Source organism: Bidens hawaiensis, unplaced genomic scaffold (genome assembly GCF_021521415.1).
Source record: "Bidens hawaiensis isolate Kalapana, Puna unplaced genomic scaffold, B.hawaiensis_p1.1 tig00005467_1, whole genome shotgun sequence".
Classification (NCBI taxonomy): Eukaryota; Viridiplantae; Streptophyta; class Magnoliopsida; order Asterales; family Asteraceae; genus Bidens; species Bidens hawaiensis.
In genome coordinates this window covers 79,158-93,325 of record NW_027491349.1, presented here as the reverse complement: position 1 = coordinate 93,325, position 14,168 = coordinate 79,158, and the positions used below count along the sequence as shown (strand labels likewise).

At 34.6% G+C, this 14,168-nt stretch overlaps 1 protein-coding gene across 1 annotated transcript; it reads left to right on the top strand.

Annotated features, from left to right (window-relative positions):
- Nucleotides 1–10,071: 10,071 nt before the first annotated feature.
- Nucleotides 10,072–11,669, top strand: LOC143629810 (transcription factor bHLH84-like). Its single transcript, XM_077098981.1, has 3 exons — nucleotides 10,072–10,941; nucleotides 11,042–11,173; nucleotides 11,291–11,669. Exons 1-3 carry the CDS (start codon nucleotides 10,714–10,716, stop codon nucleotides 11,381–11,383), a joined length of 453 nt encoding a protein of 150 aa, XP_076955096.1. The 5' UTR covers nucleotides 10,072–10,713; the 3' UTR covers nucleotides 11,384–11,669.
- The last annotated feature ends 2,499 nt before the right edge of the window (nucleotides 11,670–14,168 follow it).

The following is a 14,168-nucleotide window of genomic DNA, read 5'->3' as shown; positions in this document are numbered from 1 at the left end:
CGGTCTAATTTAACTGTGAAATTCGTCGTTCAAAAAAATAGTCATGAGAACTTTAATCCATGTTAGTTAATTGTGATTCATTCTTTAGTGCATTCACAATATGATAGAATGTTTTAGACATTTTTAGGAGAAATGAGATGATATAAAGAGGAAAGAGAAAGGAGGGTACAACGTGAATTGAAGGAGAGAAAGAAGGTGAACGTTTTTATGTAAAAACGTCCAAGATGTTTTTGTTAGGGAGTGCTCTTGGCCTAGTGATATAATTAGGGGTGTCGTATACGGTTGGTGGGTTGATGGGTGTCAGGATGGCAGTTGAATACTTCAACCCTAACATGACTCATATATATATATATATGTATGTATCGTGTCATGTCAACCTGTTTAGAATCGTGTTTTATTTGGACCACGTTTTGTTCCAACCGATTTAACGTCCGTTATAGTAATAACTAGTAAGTTCTCAACAATTTAACAATCAATTATTCCGACTTAAATGAAACTTTTTATAATTGTGTTGTTTAAATAATTGTTTATGTTGTTTCTCTCTCTTTTCCAATTCCAAAACTCGATATATTTAGAGGAAGCGAATAGAATGATTGGAAGATCAGTAGTTGACTAATAAAATAAATATATGTTTGAAATAAGAGTTGATGAAATGGTTAAAAATGTAGAATTAACTTTGTTTTTAAAAGTTCATAATTAGAGAGAATTTTTTTTTAACTCAAATACTAACACTTTACATAAGGAAAAAAAAAGGAGTCAACTCGTTTCAATTTCATCTTTATTGAATTTGAATATATCATCACCACTTTGATGGGTGGTAATGGAGACTCTTCCTAGGAGTTTCCTTAACGGGAATGTCACGAGTTCGAGTTCTGAAAAAGGTTTATTCTCCGTGCCACTTATAGAATTAGGTGTGCTGATTGTTAAAGAAATAAAAAATAAAATAAACCTTTTCGTATCTAAAGTTTATATCAACATTTTTAAAAACCCTTAAATGGGTTGGCACATTAACAGTGGCGAAGTTTGGACGAAGATGTCGAGGGAGCCGGACGAAAATACGCATTAAAAACAAGTAAACGGAGGGGGCCAGGATCTAATTTTGGGTTGAGAATGGGTAAATTTTCACCACGTATAAAAATGTCGGACGAAAACAGATAAATTTGCACTACTGCGCAAGAAAACGGAGGGGGCCAGGGCCACCCCTAGCCCAAACTATCCTCCGCCACTGCACGCTAACCTACTTATTATATAAGTCATGTTCGGTCTAACCCATTTATTAAATAGGTCATGTTTAGGTTGACATGTTTAATCAAACATGATATTTAAGCCAACCAAAAAGCATGTTCCTTTTCATGTCATGTTTTGGCTCGTGTAGGTTCAGGTCTTATTACATAAATGTGTATTTACTATGTGTGCTGGATGTGTAAGTCTTTATTGTTATACATGAGAATTACCGAAAATATATTTTAATAACTTGTGGAAACCTAATTGATATTGGAGAAAGACTTTAAAGAACCAACACAAACTTATCAACATATGAACATATGCCACTTGTCAGTTATCATACAAGTACGTTGATATCCTGTGGAAGATTAAATGAACTTAAAACTTGAAAGGAATATCTCTTCTTTTATGTGATCGTGCAATCGTGTGTGCGTTGGAAGGATGCATGTACATTGACACTACCAACACTTGGTATGTGAATAAACACTCCGCTTAGACCAAGGGAGTATATATGTTAGATAATAAACTAGACAACTAGTGTTATAGTAGTTCTAGGGCCGGCTCTATTATTATGGGGGCCTAAAGCACCATAGAAATTTGTGGCCCTTCTAATATATATATATATATATATATATATATATATATATATATATATATATATATGATCAAAACTGAATTATATAAACAAGTTAATAATCAATTGAAGAAACACTAACCGGACCCCGGGCAGATTACGGGTAACCTGGGGGTTAGATAGATGTTTCCCACGAGGGGTTAGACCCAAAGAAGATGGTTCTTCTGATAACCTGCAAAACAGACACCGTGAGCTTGTCACTGAGAAGGGGGGGTTCCGCCTTGTGACCACCCTCCGGCGTGAGAATCAGACTAGATTGCTCTTTAAATATAAAAGTATATTAAGAGATTGCTAGAGCAGATATCAGGTATAATATGGTAAGATATGATGATAATAGATAAGATGAGATGGTCATACCATTTGTGGTATTTATAGCCGAAGGTAGGTTTCCAAGGAGGTGTGGCCGGCTGCAACAGTATTCCTGTTCCACCAACAGTGGCATACGCACGTGCTCTGCTAGTAGTTGGTGGGTAGGCAGCGGCTAATAGTGACCAGGCCTGCTGTGTACTATTCCTTTTCCACCAACTGCCGGCTATGCACGTGGTATGGCAGTAGTTGGTGAGTAGACAGCGGCTAATAGTGATATACAGTACAGGAGCATGCTGCTCGTCATACTGTTGTCAATAAGCTGTCGTATCTTTAGTCAGATCTTTTTCCCATACCTCGTCAGGTACAGTACAGAAGATTTTCCCGTATCGTACGGACTGACTTATTTGGGCGGGAGTATTCCCCCTCCCGCCCTTGTGCGGGATTGTTCCCGGCTTTGCTCATTCCTTCAGGTGACACTGAATGATTGAGAGCTAAGTGCCTTGTGCGTGTAGCCTTGCTGCGCGGGTGGCCTTCCCTGATGGCTTGTATCCGAGGCTGCGGGGACAGGCGGAGTCCTTCACCATTGGGAGGCATTTCCTGCGGGAACAGCTTGCGTACTGCGCGTAAGGACGTCACGTCTCTGAGCATGGTTGGTCCTGCGGATCCAGTTGGTTTCTGCGCAGACGTTCCTCTTCAAGGTGAGTCTTGCGGGTCCAACTGGGCTCTGCTGGGACCTACCTCTTCACCTACAATTTTCAACGGCGCCTCTCTTTCTTGCTTGCAGCCCAACAGTTAAAACAAAACAAGAAAAGCCCACTTCTAAAAGTCCGTGTAATACAAACCTTGTTTTAATTGGGGGTCTTATCAAGTTAGAGGTCTAAAGCCCTAACTTGTTTTAAATGGCCCACGGTCCGGCCCTATATAGTACTGTGATATGACCTGACCTGATTCATGACGAATTTTTAGAAGTGGCAAGCCATGTCCCATTTCACACGTTTAATTTAATTGCATTGCTTGTTTATGTTTCCGTCTTCTTATACATGTATTGATTGATTTACCATCTTAGAGCCTAACACATTCTGTTGATCTCTTACTGTAATACTTTGATTTCTGAATATATTCGTAAATACGTGAACAATACAATGAAAATCGCAACAATCAACAATAACTTATGTTAATATATATGTTGCAATAAAATATAAGTTTGACAACCTTTTAATATCATTAAATAGACAAATTATTATTATTGTTATTGTAAAAGGAAATCGTTGAAAAAACAATTCCAATGTTCTACCCCTTATATATTAAAGTACCGAAGTACTAATATGTAATTAATCGATCCATGGCCTGTTCACCTGTTCGAATTAGTTAATCCAATCATTGTATATAATATTTTATTTCATCATATCCTACAATATTTTATTTTGTTTTTTTATAGACATGATGATATTCTTTTTGGTTGAACACATTAAACAAATGCATAATTTCTTATATAAATAAGTATAAGATACTAAAACAAATTAAATTAAAATACTTAATTATAGTAACCTTATAAGGTGAACAAGTTAATTCTCTATTTTTAACGTCATCAAAATATATAAGTGATTGATCCACATCAAGTCCATTAATTGAAAAAAAAATAAGAAATTCTCCGGTTCAAATAGTTGAGGTGAGACAGAGAAAATTTATTTTAGAGATGCCAGTACATTTTCTTTGCTTATCTTGATAAATAGTTAACAAACAATTATAGCTATATGGTTATGATTAGTCTCCGTCTAATGATTGGTTAAGACTTCCATCATTAAATTAAGTTATCATTTATCAAAGTATACACTTTTAGACACCTCTTATCTAAAACCATATAAATTTATTTCGTTAATCTTATATTTCATTACTGTAAATGAGCAAAGCCTAGGTTTGTACAGTCTTGTTCAACATACGAGAACTCTAGTTCAAGCTCGGCCCATTACAAGCTATATGTCTAAAGTTTAAGTTTGGCTCGACTACTATTTATTTTATATATTACATATATATTTATAGTGTTATATATATATAGGTATTTCAGAAGTTTTTTTATAGCGAGAAGTGAATGTGTAACCCCATTAATCCCTAATTTCGCTCTCTTTCTTATGTGTAGGTGCATATGTATGTGTGTTGGTACGTATGTTTGTATATATGTACGTATGTTTGTATGTGTGTAGGTACATAAGTTTGAATGTGGCTCGGTACATTTATATGTTTGTAGGTTGATTTGAATGTGTAATTAAGACATAAATACAACCAACCTACATACATGTATGTAACATCATATGAAAGGGAGTGAAATTAGGGATTAATGGAGTTAAACATTCACTTCTCGCACTTCTCGCTGTAATATCACTTCTCGCAAGATCCATCCCCTATATATATATATATATATAAACTAGTTTTTATTCTCTGTGTTATAGGGATTGTTTTACATTATTTGTTTCTAATATTTATATATATTTTCATTGTAATTTTATTTATTGTAAGAAAGTTAATTATATACTTAGGGTTTGATGATGAAAGGATTTCACAAATAAATAAGATGTTATAACTCGGTTTAAAAATTATCTGGGTTTGTTAAGACCCATGTCTCACTGATTTTTTACTATAAAATTGTTTCTTCAATAATATATTTTTTTACGAAAATCGGATATTAATTCTTAGTTTATTTCTATTTTATAAGATTTTCTTATTTCTTTTGTTTGGTGAGATTAATTTTTAATTTAATGAGAACTCGTTTAAGGGCTATTTGGCTTTTGTGAGACTCATACTCGTGAATTTGGGTCAAATGCATGAGAATACTACATTTATAAATAAAACAATCTGGTGGATTGAGAGGAGATGAAAAGCAACCAGATAGCTTTTAAAAGTTTTGTTTATATATACTATTTTTTGTACTCCTTATTATGGGGGGTTGTTTAAAATTTCGTTTCTAATATTGTGAATGTATTTTTTTAGATTTTAGTTTATTTATTGGAAGAAGTTAATAATATACTTGAACCTATTTTAATTAATTTATGTTGGGTTTGTTCATTTTTTAATGAAACGTTGAATGAATTATCTACTTAATTTTTATATTTATTCGTTTATGTTCATTTGTTATAATTTGAATATTATTTTGTGAAACTTTTTATTTAAGTTAAACTTAAATGAAAAAAAAATCGTGTAACTAAATCCATATCGAGAAATTAAATTAGGGTTGATTAAGGGGTTTGTTTTACATTTTACGTGTTTCTATTATTAATATATTTTTATTGTATTTTAATTTTATTTATTGTAAGAAAATTAATAATATACTTAGGGTTTGATTATGAAAGTGTATTATAAATAAATGAGATATTATAACCCGTTTAAAAGCTATCTGGGTTTGATGAGACCCATAACCCGCTTATTTTTTTTACTATAAAATTGTTTCATAATTATAAATAATATCTTTTTTTTTGAAAAAAAATAGATATTAATTTTTATTATATCCCCATTTTATAGGATTTTTATATCATATATTTGGTGAGATTAATTTTTAATATATTGAGATGTTATAACCCGTTTAATGGTTATCTGATTTTGGTGAGACTCATACCCGTGAAATCGGGTCAAATGCATGAGAAACCACCATTTACAAATAATCCAATCTGATGGCGTGACAAAAAAAATAAGGAGTTTTCGTTTATATATATTTAAGATTTAAGATAAGATATAACTTTAAGAAATAGCATGATATATACTATTTGATTATTATTATTATTATTATTATTATTTTAAGTTTTATTTTTATTTTATATATAATCATTATTATACAGGGAAGTTATACATTAAATAAAACCACTAAAATACTTAAAAACTTCATGAAAACCCACTTTAAGAAAAAGAAAAAGCTTTTTAATTTTATCATTTAACGAGATACATACATGTTTCATTGTAATCCGTAACCTATATATATATATATATAGGTATTGGATCATTTCAGAAGGTTTTTTACAGCGAGAAGTGCGAGAAGTGAAGGTGTAACTCCATTAATCCCTAATTTCACTCCCTTTCTTATGTGTAGGTGAGTTGTGTAGGTGCATATAGATGTGTGTAGGTACGTATGTTTGTATTTGTGTACGTATGTTTGTATATGTGTATGTATGTTTGTATGTGTGTAGGTACATAGGTTTGAATGTGGCTCGGTACATTTATATGTTTGTAGGTTGGTTTGAATGTGTAATTAAGAAATAAATGCAACCAACCTACATATACATATGTAACATCATATGAAAGGGAGTGAAATTAGGGATTAATGGAGTTATATATTCACTTCTCGCACTTCTCGCTGTAAATATATATATATATATTTCGTATGTGATACATATATGTAATTTTGCTTGGTATATATATTTACTTTCGTGAGCTAAAAATATTTCTTCATTTAATTTTACATAGTAACCTTATAAGAAAAAAAAATAAAGAAAAATCAATTGGTTGGTAGTAGTTTTTCGAGGTTTTCAAGTTAAACGTGGTTTTCATTGAAAAGTCACATATTTGGTAAATTAATAATTATTATATAATAGGCTTGTTTATACTCGCAAATCTACTCGGCCATGATAAGTAAAGCTCAGCCTCTCATTTATTAAATGCCTCTCATTTATTAAATGAACTTACTTTTAGGGTTTTGTTTAAACTCTACTTAAGCTTTTAATGAATCATTCTTGAGTATTTCACCATCTAATAAATTATAAAAGGTCTTGGAAAAAAAAGTACTTTGTTTCAACGTTCTTGTATATTTGTATTTGATAAATCATTATAAGTTACTCTAAAAGCTAACTAACCAAGTTGCAATACCTCTTGAAAACAACATGTCCAACCTTTTTTTAGAACGACGAATTTGTTGTGTGTTAGGCCACCGTACTCTCCAACTGGAGAGCCCTGTTACTCCACTCTAACCGGAGTATATTGTCTTAACCAGACCTACACTGCTTTGGCGTTTGGCTGGGACGTTCCCCAGGGAGATCATGCCGTCGGCTGCCACTTGACAGTTGTAGCATCCTACTTTTGATAATAATAAATAAAAGAATTTTGTCTATTTAATGGTGTGTTATTATTTAGTTAAGTTAAATAACAATAATAGAATGTGGGCTTGGGATATGAAAGGTGGATAAGGGATAGTAATCGGTCTTAGGTAATTGGGTTTGGGGGTATTCAAACACCCTAAACCCTCTCTAAAACCTCATTCCACCACCTAGCCTCTATAACACACTCAAAACATACACAAACACTCTCATCCTATTCGAACCTAGATCCGAGCTGAAGTAGAGGTTAGATTTCGTGTTAAATCATCATCAAACAACTAGGGGAAACAACCAGATTCACGTGTTGAATCCGATCTGAAGCAAAACCGAACCAAAAGAGGTACGTTGTAGGTAAAATGTTAAGTTTTGAGGTTGGTTCGCCCAAGGGTTTGGCATTATGGCAAATCGGGCCCTATTATGTACTAAAAACATAAACTTGATTAGAAAACGATGTTTGGATTGAAAACGGTCAAACGGGTGAAATTTGGACCGAGTTAAAGTAAGAAAACGAATTCATTATAGCCCAGAACTCGTTTCATATGTAAGACGGGAATAAGGGGATGTAAGAAAACGATTTAAAGGGAAAAGACGCAAAAGCCAGATTTTGAATCGAATCCTTGAGAATTCGAATCGATTTTTTTGAAGAAAACTCGATTCGATTCGTTTGAAGAAAACTCAATTCGATTTGTTTCAGAATTTAATTTGTTTCAGAATTCGATTCGATTCGTTTCAGAATTCGATTTGATTCGTTTCACGACTCGATTCGATTCGTTTGAAAAATCGATTCATTTGAAAACTCGACTCGACCCCAGCCAGGGGCTCTGCCCCTTGGACCCTGCTAGGAGTTGTCGCCCTTAGAACCCCGCTGCCAGGGGCGCTACCCCCAGACCCCTGTCAGCTAGGGATTTCACTAACCTAGAAGTATTATTTGGGTAGATGTAGTTAATTGATATATATGTTATTACACAGTAGTTGTGCGCAACTAAGGAGAGGTGTTATACTTAACTCCGAGATGAACTAGATTCGGGTGAGTTTCTAGTCCCTTTCCTTGTTATGTTTTTCGGGGTTGTGTGCATACTCCTATGTGGTTAGTTAATACACTTACTTTGAGTGGTTACTGTATGCTATATGAATGTTTATGGAATGATATTGATATAATGAATGAATGTAGAAAGAGTTAGAAGTATATAAGCAAACGTATATGAACATATGTATGTCTATTGTATGGTTGCATGGTTATTCGATGCAAAGGAGAACCAGACCCTAATAATATTTAAGGCAGATGTATGGTTATATGTTTATTTGATTCATAAGGGAACCGGACCCTAATAATATCCGAGGCACAAGGGAACTGAACCCTAATAATATACGAGGCAGAATGGAACCAGACTCTAATAATATCCGAGGAAGAAAGGGAACCATGCCCTAATAATACTTGAGTAAGTAGAGCGAAATGCTCTTTATATCATAGAGATAATTATGTATTTGTTAGTAAGATAAAGCAAGAAAAAAGTAAAGTATGAAAGTACAAAAATAATAAAGTAAGAATGAACGTGTGTATGAATGAAAGGTAAGTAAAGTATACAATATGTGTCTTCGGACACACACACACACACACATATATATATGTGTGTGTGTGTGTGTGAATGTAATGTATATTGCCCGATTAACTAGAACTCACTCGGGGTAGCTAACTTTTAATATGCACGCAGGTAAATATGCTTAGACAGCTAACTTGAGGGAGACACATGGACATTGGACTAAAGAAGCTGGCATCTTGAAAAGAATGTTATGATGTTTGAATATGACTTTTTATATCATGTTTTAAGACAAAAGGTTGATTGTTATGAAAAGATTTGAATGATTATGTAATATGTGGTTGAAGTTTAATGTTTCCGCGAAAGTTTTAATCCACTCTGATATTTAGAACTGTGTTTATGGGTAAATCCAGCAATAATGTAGGGCACAGGCTCGGGGTCTTACAACAGTCGTTGTGCCATCACAGGAGCAGAATTATCTGGTGTAACACACTGTGGGACTAAAACCCGGGTGGGCTCGGGATTCGAACTGACAACCTCGCAAGGCTTACATCAAATCCTTCATTGCCAATATTCATCCAAAATGTCACAAGTGAAAATCGAACTTAAGTTTCCAATAAAAAAACCCAAGACTTCAAAAAAAGGCCGTAAGTAAGAGATAACTACGTCCAACACTACAACTATCAGCCGCACTTTATGTTCGTGTTCTAACTTTTAATGAAAAATCATTTGTAATTCAAGTCTAAAATTCTCACTTTTTGGAAAAGGGGTAAATTATTTTCTTGGTGTTGTTTAAGAGTAGATTAAGAGTAGAAGGTAATTGAGTGTAACGTTAATAAATCTATAAAGTTGTATTAAATTAAGTATTAATTAAGAAAATGAAAGGTGTGTTAATTCCAACTTATCAAGAAAAAAATTGTGAGTTGTAATTCGTGAGGTAGATAGGCCCACAATAGAGTCTTGGTTCTTAAAAACTAATAAACTCAGGGTTCTTGTTCAGTTGTTCCTACCAACAACAACATTATTTGCATTAATTAATCAAGTCAATTCTCATAACATTCTTTCACATCCTTTTAAGAAGGGTATAAATATACCCTCTTTTCCTTCACCAGATCAAAAGCCTTCCGTTCTACATTCCAAAACCAGATCAAGAGATCTGCATATAAATTTTCCCAGAAATCAAAAACAGAAAAGATGGAGTCTTATGGAAATGTTTTTGATGAAGAATGGGTGAATCTTGGCTCAATGTTCTTTCTTGATCAAGATTCCACTAATTTCACAAACCATGGATTGCTCTCAAGTGAACATGATCATGTTTTTAATCTTGATCAAACTCCTATTATTTTGCCAAGTGCAAATGAATCTATTAGTTCTAGTTCATGCACTATGGATGATCAGATTTTAGCTTATACTTCTCATCATGATATCAAATCTAATCTTTATAATTGTTTTTCTCAAGAAAGTAGCAATGCTTCAGACTCCCCTCCCTATCCATGCCATAATAATTTCCAGTTTTGCCCTTCTGATACACCTATGGATCAAGGTGATAGTAGCAACTTCTTGTTCCTAGCTCAAGTTTTTTCTGACGATGCTATGGAAGAAATTCATTGTTTGAAGCAAGATGAAGAGGCGGAGAAGGGTAAAATGGAGAATTCTGTTGACCAGGTTATGCCGGTTGCTGATTTGGGCAAGGTAACACACCTCAAGAGGAAGTATGAAATTCTTGAACTTCCCACTGCATTTGAAGAAGGCAAGAACATTGATCATAAGAAGAAAACAAGAGTTTCAAATGACAATGTAAGCATTTGAGAGTGTAAAATTAATTAATTAACTTTATATACGTCAATATGTCAATAATCTTGCGAAATCTAACTTAATGCGGCTTTAACAGAAAAACAAGATCAAGAACTTGCCACCAAAGAAGATCCAGAAGATGATGACTTCTGTTAACAGAAACGAGGATGATAGCGTAGAGGCTTATCAAAATAAAGTAAAGTTGACTAACAAAAATAATAGAAGAGGGAATGTACAAAGTTCAAGTTCTTGCAGCTCCGAAGACGATTCAAATGCTTCTCAAGAATTGAATGGGAGAGAAATCTTAACTGAGAAAACACGAGCTGGTAGAGGCGCTGCAACCGATCCCCAAAGCATCTATGCCAGGGTAAGTCTTTCTAGTTTCTTAAAACTTATTATTTTTTTGTTTTGTTCACATGTGCTAGATCTTGATTGTTATCGAAGCTAATGCGCGTTTCATTTTACAGAAAAGAAGAGAAAGAATAAATGAAAGACTCAGAATCCTCCAAACACTTGTACCAAATGGGACAAAGGTTGACATCAGCACAATGCTTGAAGAAGCAGTTCATTATGTGAAGTTCTTGCAGCTCCAGATTAACGTAAGATTCAACGATAAATCAATTCATAACATTAAACAATATTAAAGACTATGGTATATAGCTTGATGAAAGTACTAAATATTTAGTAATATATTTCTAGTGAAATTAATCTTGCAGTTGCTGAGTTCCGATGACAAGTGGATGTATGCTCCGATTGCGTACAATGGAGTGGACATGGGTCTCTACAACAAGATTGCACCAACACTATAAATATTAAATTTGGGAACTTTTTATTCATTGCCCAGTTAATTATATACCAAATCAAGAAACGAGAAGAGTTTTTCTAAATGACTTGTAATTCTAATGTAATTACAGCCTTCATTATTCCGGATCATGATATGGATATCTTGAGATTTGATTACATTTTTTGTGGTCTTTTATCTGGTGGCTGCACATTTTATATAATCAGACATGTGGTGGCTTAATTAATAGGTTATAGGCGTAACAATCAAAAACCTTAATCAAGATCCATAGAACAATAATAATTAGTCATATATGACTAGTTATACGCATGATCCGCTGAATCTATCAGTTTCATTTATCTATGGAACTAAGATCACAAAGTGAATAATAATTATATATGGCTATAAAATAAATAGATGTATACTCTTGCATGTTTGTGAATTTGAGTCAGCCAAATCAAATAAGATTTGTGTTCAAATAATGCAATCTAAGTCAAATGTGTGTAATCTTGTATTGGGACCACATATGGTGTACGTGATGCCAAATAGCTTAGATCTGAAACTAATTAAGTCCCCGCGCAAATCACACAGGCGTTCGGCAATGCATCATTAAATTATATACCCTTACAATTGGAAATTAAGCCTTAAGCAATCAGTTCAAATATTCAATTCCATTGACAACATAAAACTATGATTGGACCACTATGATTGACATATGTTGTTATATTAGGGGGGGAGGGGTGGTGGATGTAGTGGCATCACTCATCACACACCCCACCCAACTATATGGTGCCACATCACCAACCCAAAATCCATCACATGTGATGGTTTTTTACTAGGGGTGGTGGTGTGGTGTGGTGTGATGGTGTGTTATGGTTTTTTTTAATAAATACTAAATTAAATAAAAAGAAAACAATATTATATTAACTAAAAAAAACAAGATTACATTAAATAAAGACAACTAAATTAAAAAAAACGACAAAAAAAAAACCTACGGCCCTTCCCAACCCCACTTGTCGCATATCTCGCGTTTGCGTTGAAGTAGAAGCGATTTAAAGGGTTCCTCAAGATGTTCGTGCGGTTGTAGGAGGAAAGTTAGATCGGCGTTTTTTTGTTTTTCATTCAAATGGTTGATATACGTCTCCTCACGTTTCATTTTTAAAATATGTGCCTCTTTCCTTCGCTCCTTCGTCTCACCCATTTCCGCCATCTTAGCCGACTTGTATTCGGCGAAGTTTTCGGCCACTGCTTCCTTTCCAAGTCTTGACGGTTTCCCACTTTTCTTGCGATTCGGCCGTGTGGGTGTGGGTATGTCTTCGTCGGGATTGTCTTCGGGTTCCTCGTTCAAGTTCATGTTTAGCATGTTGCATGATAAGCCGCCGGTAGACGTTGTGTAGTCCCCGGACTCAGAAGTTTTTGATCTTTTTGAAGAATATCTTTTCTTCCTTAGAGCCGTTGGTCCGTTCAAATCGACCAACGAAATCGGTTCCCACTTCGCGTGATGTCTCGCAATCTCCCACGCATCCAAGTGGGGAAAATCCCTACATTTGTAAGCTTGGACATATTCGGCCAAAGCGTTCTTTATGATAGTCGCCTCGCTCGCTCCGCTTTGTGGAGTTCGGGACTACAAAACATTTAGAAAAAATATATATATCAAATTATAAAAATAAAGTAATAGATTATAAAATAAATAAACTAAAATAGTTACCTCTTGGACGTAACAAGCATTAAATTTTGACAATTTTTTATTCAAATCTCCCCACTTGCCAATCATTTGATCCTTGTTTCGTTCGGTTGCGCCAGGAAGTTTCGAGAAATGTTCTTTAACACGTTTCCAAAAAGCTTCTTTTCTTTGTTGGTTTGAGTGTTTTTTTGATTCGGAGCAATGTAAATAAGCCTTGGTCAAGGCGACCTCCTCATCGGCCAACCAACGCCGATTACCTCTTTGATGCGGCTCCTCATCCGCGGAATTATCTTCATCCAAAGTTTGCACTTCGTGACGAAAAGCACTTGCAAATTGATGTATAACCTCGTTATCGTCTAGAGGATCGACGGACATTTGAGACGGTTGAGATCCAAACATTTGAGACAGTTGAGATCCAAAAGTTTGAAAAGCATTAATTGGGTAATTTTGGGTAGAAAAAGGGGGAATAAAAGGTTGGTTTTGATACGATTGGTTTTGGGACGGTTGATAATAACGTTGTTGTTGGGAAGGTTGTTGTTGGTTTTGGGACGGTTGAAAAGGTTGGGGATAATAAGGTTGGTTGTTGTCGGGTTCGTCTTGTAAGCAAAATCTCGTCGGTTCGCCTAGATTTTGTCGAACCTTTGGTCGGGTTTGGGTTTTCTTTGAACCCGACCCACGTTTCTTAGAACCCTCCATTTGATATGTTAAAAATGGTGTGTGTAATAGAAGATTTTGAGTTGGATTTGAGTTGGATTTGTGTATGTTTTGAAGATATATTTATATAGGTAAATAATGTTTTTTTTTATTTTCCAAGCATCCCAACGGCTACATCCCCCCCCCCCTAACGGCTCTTTCCTTGGAAATGGAACCCTCATCTCGCGTGACACCCATCACGCAACTAAGCCAATTTCCGCGTGACAAGCGGGCGGTGGCGGTGTTGAAAGGGCCATCACGCGTGATGGATCACCCATCACGCACCGCCCCGTCCACCCTTAAAGATGCATTACAAATTTAATTTTTTTTAAATTTCGTAGATATACTATATGTCAAATTAAGGAGCGTATTTTGATTTTGAAATTCAAGATTTGATAACTGATTTATAACTACAAATCAATTATTATGAACCCTA